This window comes from Acyrthosiphon pisum, chromosome A1 (genome assembly GCF_005508785.2).
Source record: "Acyrthosiphon pisum isolate AL4f chromosome A1, pea_aphid_22Mar2018_4r6ur, whole genome shotgun sequence".
Taxonomy (NCBI): domain Eukaryota; kingdom Metazoa; phylum Arthropoda; class Insecta; order Hemiptera; family Aphididae; genus Acyrthosiphon; species Acyrthosiphon pisum.
The window spans coordinates 170,008,064-170,018,416 of record NC_042494.1 but is presented as its reverse complement, the minus strand read 5'-3'; the positions used below and the strand labels follow the sequence as shown (position 1 = coordinate 170,018,416).

Here is a 10,353-nt window from a genome sequence, read left to right as displayed (position 1 = left end):
ATCGAACAAGATACTGAAGTTGAAAATCGTAGCATTATTTCGACAACTTATCGTGTACACAGACACAAAATAAAAAAAAAAAAAAAAACACATCATTGTAAAATCAATACATTCATCGTTCCACTCAGAATCTAAAATATACATTATTTTTATAGACCTTAGGTCATTAGTATAAATTCAAATTTAGATATTTAAATAAATAATAATAACTTCTTTGTTATTAAAAAATATTTTGCGGGCATTTGAAACTTTTACATATTACATTACTTTCTAATAGTACTTCATAAAGGTATTTTTGTAATTGGCAGTTATTAATGGTAATTATGATCATATTATTAATTACTATATTTTAATAGAATACAAAGCTAAAAATTCAAACTGTATTTTAATTTAACTTGTTTGGTTGATTGCATGGTTTAATACAGAGATCTATATAGATTATAATTAACAGATAGATAGATAATTGTTTTCAACTTTCATCAAGACTAGATCTGTTCATAAAAAATTAATTAAACTATCATAAACTAATATTAATGTTTACATTTTCTGAATCAATCTTCAATGTTAATGAAATGTATGCATTGGTGGCTTGAGCAATATGATGGTATACATTAAAGTTCTGTTTGTTTGACTCGTCAAATGTACACGTTTCCATAAATTTAACAATAGTTTCAATTCCCACATACGATTCCTTATATCTTTTGCTCGTATAATCTTCGTGAATAACAATTAATTGTAAATAGAATCTAGAAAATACAATAGTATTATTCAGTATATTTTTTCTACATTTATTATTCAATTATATTTTGTAGGTAAGTATATAAAAATATATATATATATCCAAGTGTATAAAATATTTATTTAATTATTCAGCATATTTTTTCTACATTTATTATTCAATTATATTTTATAGGTAGGTATCAAAAAATATATATATACCCAAGTGAATAAAATATGTCAATACCTACATAAAAAAATGTATTATAGTACCTATAACCTATAGACATAGAAAAAATTAGCTTCATATAAATAAAATTATAGTCTATAACTTAAGCCGCATTCACAGCTATGTGCCTATGTCATAATATATGTTGTGTCGTGCAAAAGCGTGGTAACTATAGCTATATATAATTACAACTGATAACTATAATGGTTTAAAAGGTTGATCTGTACCTACTCAATTCCCGTGATAGATACTCAGTTGTAATTTGGTTATTACATGATACCTTAAAAGTAAAGTCCAAACAAAATGCTATTTGATCCGAACGATACATGGCATTGCTATTGGTATGGCATGTGCATTCATGAATGCTCCTCCCCCTCCTCCTCCTTCTCCTCCTTGTAATACGACTAAATATGACCTAATGGCTAACTTAACCTAGTTAACAAGTTGCTTAATATATCCGTGGTTACCTATAAAAATTAAACTCATTCTCATCTATTTCGTCTATAATCATAGATAGGTTTTCTTGAATTCTATCAGTGATGTTCAAATAAAGATTTTGATTGAATTCTGATGATTTATGTATATCCCAGGAGAAAACGCTTTCAAAGTCATTTTTGATTTTTTTTAGCTGTGTCTGAATGTAATCGTCCAATCCGAGTTCTATCCAGTGGTCGTCGACAGATAAAGCGCCCATCTTGTCAGACAAGTTATCGTCATATATGGCCATTTTTCAGGGTACAAAACACAAGTGTACTAAATCAACAACAACATAAATAAGTATTATTAGTTCTGCAATAGTGTAAATGACAAATGTACCGTCTACTTAATTCATGATTAATGGCTACTGGCTAGTGCAGCATTCAAATATTTAATTAACATATTATTTAACAACAATGGTGGCAAAATCATATTCTTAATTAGTACCTATACAATATCATCTAAGGTCGTGAAATTAAATAAATAGCTAATGCCTAATGATACTAATAACTATTAAGCTACCTACCTACCTATAACTATACATATAACTATAAACTATTACCTAACACTTAGATACCTATGGTTATAATGGACAACTTATAGTTATTAGCCTAATTTTTAATTAAAAAACCTAAAATTTAAAATTGCAAACAATTCCAGCCAATTTATAAAAGCACGATAAAAATAGTAGGACGTATACTACTAAGCTTTTTGGTATTTCGTAATAATATATCTATTTTTTGCAACGCAATTATTTCATTGGATTTTTGAAAAAAAATCTTAACTTTTAGGTCCTTGAAAATTGAAAATTGACTTCCCAAAAAGTCTAGATATTTTTTCAGAGAGTTCATACATGTATAAAAAAAAATCAGACATTCCCAAGTTACTATGAGCACTTAATTTACCATCGCTATTATTGGTCTATACCTTGGGAAAAATACGAGTGCTGCGATCCTCTTTATAGCCGGCAAGTAGTATTTCAGGTATTTGTGTTCCACAACTGCTATGATATTTTATTATTAGGTAGGACAACACGAATTGTATAGTCCGAAATTGGAAGTGTGCACTTCGAATTTGAGACAGTAAAGCACGATTGAGCATAAAACGATTGAGCATAGACCTTTTTGGCAACACGATTGAGCATAGAATATTTTATGCAATGTTGCCAAAACTTTGTAACTTATTATTTTCACGTATTATTACACCAATTATTATGATATTTGACACGAGCCGTGAGCCGAGCCCCTCAGCTTTATCGACAATGTTATCGATTAATAAATTAGTTCCGGAGTACTATTCCAGACTGTTGAGACTATTATTGATTTATAAATATTTTGATTTTATTATTTTCATAAGTCATAACTATTATTATTATTATTATTTCATTATTAGCAAAAATATCTATATACTGTATTATAATGTGACTAATACTATTGAGACTATTATTGATTTATAAATATTTTGAATAATGTGACTTAGGTATATTACATATTGACTATGAAAACATGATATTTTTTTGCCATATTTTATTTTGAATCATTATAATTATTTAAATAAATATTTTTGTATAATATAGTTCAAAATTAAAAATGGCAACGTTGCAGAGTTTTTTATGCTCAATCGTGTTGGATTTCTTTTGTATTTCAATTTCCTTTGATACGCCGACAATTTATGCTCAATCGTGTCGCAAAAAAGGTGTTTTATACTCAATCGTGTCTCAGTCATTTGAGAAGTATGTACTAATAATTAATCAAGGCTGGGCAAGTTCACGATTTTTTTTAACTTGTTAAGTTAAGTTAAAAGTTACTCGTATTTTTTTTCGTTAACTCGTTAAGTTAAAAGTAACTTAACTTAGTGTAAAGTTAAAATTTGCTAATTTGCAAAAATAAAAAATTCCAGTCATATTATATGGTTTATTAGATAGTTTTTCTTTACGTCCAAGAAATATACTGGGTAAATTTAAAATGATACATCAAAGTAAAAACACATTCAAAAATTTGCGTTATTCTTCGGACGAAAATTAACTTAATTTAGATATTTTTGAAATAAAATTAACTTGAAGTTAACACGTTAATCTTGAAAAAAGTAACTTATTGAGTTGAAAGTTAATTTGAAAAAAAAAGTAACGAGTTAATCAACTTAGTTAAAATTAACTTAATTTTAATTTTTAACTCGTTAATGCCCAGCCTTGTAATTAATAAATAAGACTAATAATAGTTATGTAATATACGTAGGTAGGTATAGTATAGGTAGGTATACTGTAATACTGTATCATTGATTAAATATACTACCTATTATATATTATCAATGATGGTATATATTACAGTGTACACTGTACACGATAAGTAGTCGAAATAATACTTCGATTTTCAACCTCAGTATCTTGTTCGATGGGAAAAGTGAATCTAGTTGGTGCATTCGGGAGGTAAAAATTTAAAATTAAGTGTAACATAATATAATATTATGTTAAACTTGGCTGATGAAAATATTGTGGGACCAGTAATGTACCCTATAAATTGCTTTTATTTTAAACTAAGTTTTCAACAATAAAATTTGACACATCAACAGTTTTCGTGTCATATTTCCAAGGGTGCCCGCAGAAATTTTCACAGGGGGGGGGGCAAGGTGTATATTATACTATTATACCTACATATTAACATATATTCATAACATATTAGGAAGGTATAGTATTTTTTAGTTTCATTACAAACTTAGTAAATAATTAATAAACTGATGACACAATAATATGATTAACTATATATTTTCATCAAAATATTATGAGACATCAAGAGCACTGAAAAAAAAATCTTGAAAATCATTATTCATAATATTATAATATTAACTATCTAATTTTATAAAAATATTAAGATTATTGGTCATTAAATAAAAATAGTATGCGCCTAGGCTCCATAGCAAATATTTTTATTATCATTGATCATCAGTACTTCTGTCGTCATCATTTTTTGATATTTAACAAGTAAACTTATCTATAAATGTATGTTTTCTTTTTGGTGAATTCATCTTAATTCAAATACGTTAAGGTTATAAAGTAACAAACTTGTTTTTGACTAGTAGGTGCTTAGTTATAAATAAGGCTATGGATCATAGGTACAATTAATTTGAAATTATAATTCACATTTCACAAACCAAAATAAAATATAAATTGAATTGACAACTGTCAATCAGACTTTGGAATTTTAGATGCTTATGACTATAATGCTTTACTATGGTCGCGATAACACAGTATAATTGTATCACTAATATCTTAATTATTAATCAATTATCTATCTATTTTATGAAAATGCTACAAAAAATTTTAAAATATTTATAAAAATATGCTGTAATATATAAATATTGGCAAAAAAAATGGGGGTAGCCATGGCCCCTCCCGCCCTCCTCCCTGTGGGCGCCCTTGCATATTTCAAATTCCAGTTAGTTTTCAAAAGCGCCGGGTAGAAATAAAAAAAAATACTGAAAAATGTGAATTTTTACGCAAAATCGGTTTTTGACAAAATCGATTTTGTTTTTTGGTGTGAGTAACTCTAAAAAAAATGACCATAGTTGCATGAAATTTTCAATGAATGTTTGTATTAGCAATTTCTGTTCACGACAAAATATTTTGATTGTGTTTGAGCTGTTTACGGACATTTTCAGTTTCTAATTTTATTTGTTTTTTTTTCTATAAATGTCAATAAAATGTTATTCGTAGGGTAAAAAAACTTGAAAAATTGATACAAGGCTAGTATAATATTGTTACAATGGCTGTTGAAAAATATGAAAAATACATAGTCACAATTATGTCATAACTCATATAGGTATGTCAATTTAAATTTTTATGAGCGTTTGAAGTTCAAATTGTTATAACAATATTTTACAACAATGTTCACTCGATTTTTCATGACTCATGTAGCAATAATTTTCTTATTTTGTTGTAATTCAAAAACGAACAATGTAAATACTTGAAATCTACGCCACTATCAATACTTGATAAAATTTTCAAAATATTTTGCCTTGTTTTGAACTGTTTTTAGTTTTTTTTTCTATAAATTATATTTAAAATGGTAAATTTGTTTGGTAAAAAAGTGTGAAAATGTTATGGAAGTCTCCTGATATATTGTTACAATAGCGCAGTTAAAAATATTAAAAATACATTGGCACAATTTTTTTCCATAAGCATTTGAAGTTCAAATTTGACAAAATGTATCAAATTTAAAATTAAAAAATGATTTTGTAGGTCATTAAAAATGTATAAAATTTTCAACTTGTATAAACTGTATAGCTATAAGGATTGAAAATTTAAAACAAGCTTCCACGTAAGTAGGTTATTCTGTAACCAAAATATCTAAAAAAATATTAAAGCTGCAGTTTTGTATGGTTAAATTATGCAGTTATGCAAAATACTGTAATTTGGTAGTCACTCTGATTGAGCATAATCCATAGATTATTACATATTTTTTAGAATATTTGATTTTTTTTTTGCCAAAATTGTTAGTAAGTCACTATAGGACACTAGATAATTTCCAAAGCCACAAGAAACACAACTGGTCTAGCAGTCATGCCATTTTACGACTTTTAATATAACTGCTATACCAATACCAGTTATGGTCATATTATTACGACTTGAATCAGTATGACTGCTATAGCAGCTACTGTCCGTCAACGTGTTTAACGAAGATGAACGATTTTAGTCTTGTGTTATATATTTTTAAAATATTATTATTCGTGGGTACTTGAAACTTCTTGAGCATATTAACATTATGTACAAACTACAAATATAAGTTAATAAACAAATAACAATAATTTAACTTAATCGATTACCGTACTAATAATAACAATCTAAATATAATATAAAATCTCATAGGCTGACAACTGTCTCCGTTCAGAATCGTTTTTCGTATACAATGATAATATTATTAAGTCACTTAATTCAAATTTAACATCATCTTTAACAGTCACCCACTTGTAACCTATTAACCTACTGTACCGCAGAGCGACGCCCACTTATCCGCTTTTTTTTATTTTTTAATACTGAAAATAAAAAATGGCCTGCAGTTTCTAAATCTGGTTTTTATAAAAATTTTGTTTGTAATATCATTTATTTGTAGTTTATTTTTTATACATTTTTGTAATCTTCTTATTTTTGAGAAGTAATATTGATCCAGTTGTAAAAAAACATTTCAAATTCTAAAAATATAAACTTTTAAATATTTTAAGAGAATTTTTGAGTGAGTAATTGTTAAAATCCAAATATATTTTTCAAAATTATTATTTTTAAATTGATAAATTATTTCAAAAAATGTGTAAATTGAAAAACATAATAAAAATAAACTAGGTACCTACATTACTAAATTAAATATTTTTATTGCCTATAATAATATGTTTATTATAAAAATATAAATAATAAAATAATTATTTTTAATGCATTTTCTTTTTATTTTATTATTACTAAAGAAAGTGTTCAGGACTTGATTCAAGTTTTTGAGGACGTTACACCGACGTTTATGTTGTCTCCGTCTTACAAGTGCGTAACATAGCAAATATTACGTTCGGCAGATCACGTTTAACTCTGTTAGTTTAAAAATTTGAATGAATTTACTATTTACCTCTTATAAAATTTAAAGGTAAGATTGTTATCTAGGCCCTAAGTAGAGAAGAGAAAGATCATTTTGGTAAAATGTAACTAAAAACGATTTATTTTTGTTACCAATCATAAAAAATTTTCATTTTTAAAAATTCAAAAATGTTTAAATGTTGTGTATAGTGGAATAATACACTGTACACACTACACAGACACAAAAAAAAACTTTTAAAAAACAAACATTATTGTAAAACAATACATTGATAGCTACGCAATCTAAAATGTAGCTCAAGAGTCAATAAATTATATATAAAAATCATTTTATATATTGATTAGAACAAAAGTTATTTAATTTGTCAGGTCTTCTTGTTATAGTTATAGGTACACTAGGTATATGATTAATATGAATACTATTATTACTTATTACTTATTACTTATTACTAGTCATCGAATTTTACACGTATTCCAATTAGATTATTCGAAATTTAATGATGTATGACATAGGTAAACGAAATACGAATACTTACTTACTAACAATAGTTCGTCTATATTGAGATTGTAATTTGTAGCTTACCTTCAAACGTCTGCAGTGAGAGCGTTTCACTATTCCTTCTGCCGCTGACTTGGTATAATCACCACCTCGCCGAGAGTATCCAGCACATGACTTATTTTTGCTTTATAAATATATTATACTAGAAAATCGATTAAGGAAATAAAAACAAAAATTATAAAGAGACTTAGGTACTATAATTTAGTGAGCATACACAAGAGTCGGATCGAGACGTTTCTACTTCTGACGGAATCGATCACTGTTGCTGGATGATTACTCTGTAACTATAATATAGGTACTTACACTTACTGTCGTACTAAAAAGTAATATTTCAAACGTGCCAGCCGATGCGCATTGGAAGGCTGAGGCTACGCACCCGCCACCCTTCCTTTATTCTTAAAACAATATCGGTGCTTTGTTCTCATATCGGCCAGTTTGTTATGGATGTGGCATGTGGACATGTGGTATTTGTTATTGTTGGTAATGTTGTGAGTGATCGATTGTAGTCTCGTTGCCTATTACGATTACACCTCCGCGATATTTATTTATATTTTCAAGAGAATTGTGTACAATAATATGTAAGTACACGAATATTATGGTCTCATTATTAATATTATAGATTTGTTATAAAACATATATCGAACAACGAATAGTAAGAAACATTGAAGCCTGTTTTACATTTTTTTTTTTTTTTTAACTAATGGTATGTGTGGAAACAAATATTGTCATCATTGCAGTATTAACAATACTTACTAAGTAAACCATATATTTTATGTGTTTTTCCCTATCATATAATATTTATTGCTCGAATAATTCTTGGTGTTATGATTTTAATAAAGCAAACTACGATCCAATAAATTATATGATGCTAAGTTACGACTGCAGGTCTAACGTTTTTTTTAGGAGCAGGATACTACACATGCATATTACAACTTACAAGAGTCGTGTATACCTTACATGCAAAATGTACGTTCGGCAGAACAAGTTTAGCTCCGTTACTTTAAAAGTTAAAGTGAATCTTTATCTGTATTTCTACGTGAGTTTCAGTGCCACAACTTGGTACATATTGGTGGGTGTGCGACCAATAAATAGGGCCCAAGTATAAAGCCGCAATTATAGTAGAGGGGAGGGCACCCCCTGACTATGATTCAAACCCCTCCAAAAAACATTCCTTATTTATTTAGATATAAGCTGCTTATAGGTTATTTTAAATTAATAGTTTTGTGGGCTGTAGCCCCAGAATTTTAACCCTATAGTTGCGACTATGCTCATGTACCAATAGGTAATTTAATACATATTGCTTGTTGTTTTTAGCTAAATACATTATGTCATGCATTTAATATAATATATATAATATATATACACTGCTATACTGCTTACAGATAGGTGAAGAGCATTGAACACATTGTACATTGTACTGATTGTACACATATATAGGTGACGACTGAGGAGCAAAATGGTATGCAACCTCTTAAAACCATTTATTTTCTTTTTTGTCCAAATTTAATTAATGCAATAAACCATCAGCCGTCACAACATGGAAAAATTAAGAAATTCGAAAATATGATATTGGCGGTATAATTCAGGCCCCTGCCATCGAAATTATTATTTTTATTATTTTGTTATAAATATAGTTAGGACTTTGTTTTATATTATAATAATAATTATGATTCTAATGTATTCATTAGTTTCTATTTTTTGATATAATAATAATTAATAAGATTGTAAGATACCACTTTGTGAAACACCTTAAAGAGAAAAAAGTTCCAAATAGTTCGGCCACTGGCCCCGGGGCCTATTGCTATGATTTAACGAGGGGCCAAGGGGTTCTTCGCACCCCTAGCACCCCCGGTTTTTGTGGCACTGGTGAGTTTTTAGATTCTGAATGAAACGATGAATGTATTGATTTTACAATGATGTGTGTTTTTTATTTTTTTATTTTTTTTTTTTTTGTGTCTGTCATCACCTTTTAGGACAGAAGAAGTGCTTCGATTTTCTTCAACAGTATCTTTTCTGATAGGAAAGTGAATTAAAATATATTTAAACATAAAATTTTGAAAATATTTTGACTTTTTTTGAGCTGTTTACGGACATTGTCAGTTTTCAATTTGTTTAGTTTTTTTTTCTATAAATATCAATAAAATGTTGTTTGTTGGGTAAAAAAGCGTGAAAATTTAATGCAAGGTTCCTAATATATTGTTACAATAGCAGTTGAAAAATATTAAAAATACATAGACACAATTTTTTTTTATAAGCATTTGAAGATCGAATTTTGACAAAATTTATCAAATTTAAGATTCAATAATTATTTTGTAGTTAAAAATTTATAAAATGGTCAACTTTTATATCTAAGGATTGAAAATTTAAAACAAGATTCCACGTAAGTAGCTTATTCTGTTACCAAAAAATCTAAAAACACATAAGTACAGTTTATTTTTATACTCATTTTAAGTTCAAATTTGAACGAAATTACATATTAAAAATACCTAGAATAACTATTTTAGTTATTTTGTTGCGATTGTATAATATTATTCGTGGGTACATGAAACTTCTAAAGTATACTATTATAATATATATGTGATAGTATCACGGTTTGTTGTTTATGTATAACGCGTTATATTAAATACCTAATGAATATTGTGATATGATTAATTTGGAATTTATTATATAGGTACCTATATTATAGGTCAATTTTTTTTTAATACCATAGATAAGTATATAATATGTCTTATACCTATAGACCGACATACCGTCTCCGCTCAGAATCGTTTTTCTTATACAATGATATTATATCATTGAATT

At 27.4% G+C, this 10,353-nt stretch overlaps 1 protein-coding gene across 2 annotated transcripts in view; it reads right to left on the bottom strand.

The window, feature by feature from the left end:
• The window catches only part of LOC107883282, a 12,453-nt gene extending 4,319 nt beyond the window's left edge, over window positions 1-8,134 (bottom strand). For both annotated transcript variants that reach the window (XM_029488841.1, XM_029488842.1), the window contains exons 1-3: window positions 7,576-8,134; window positions 1,414-1,699; window positions 542-746 (exon numbers count right to left, since the gene is read on the bottom strand). In XM_029488841.1, coding sequence (XP_029344701.1) covers window positions 542-746; window positions 1,414-1,673 — 465 coding nt within the window. In that variant the 5' untranslated portion in view covers window positions 1,674-1,699; window positions 7,576-8,134. The remainder of the gene's footprint in view (window positions 1-541; window positions 747-1,413; window positions 1,700-7,575) is intronic.
• Between the last annotated feature and the right edge of the window lie 2,219 nt (window positions 8,135-10,353).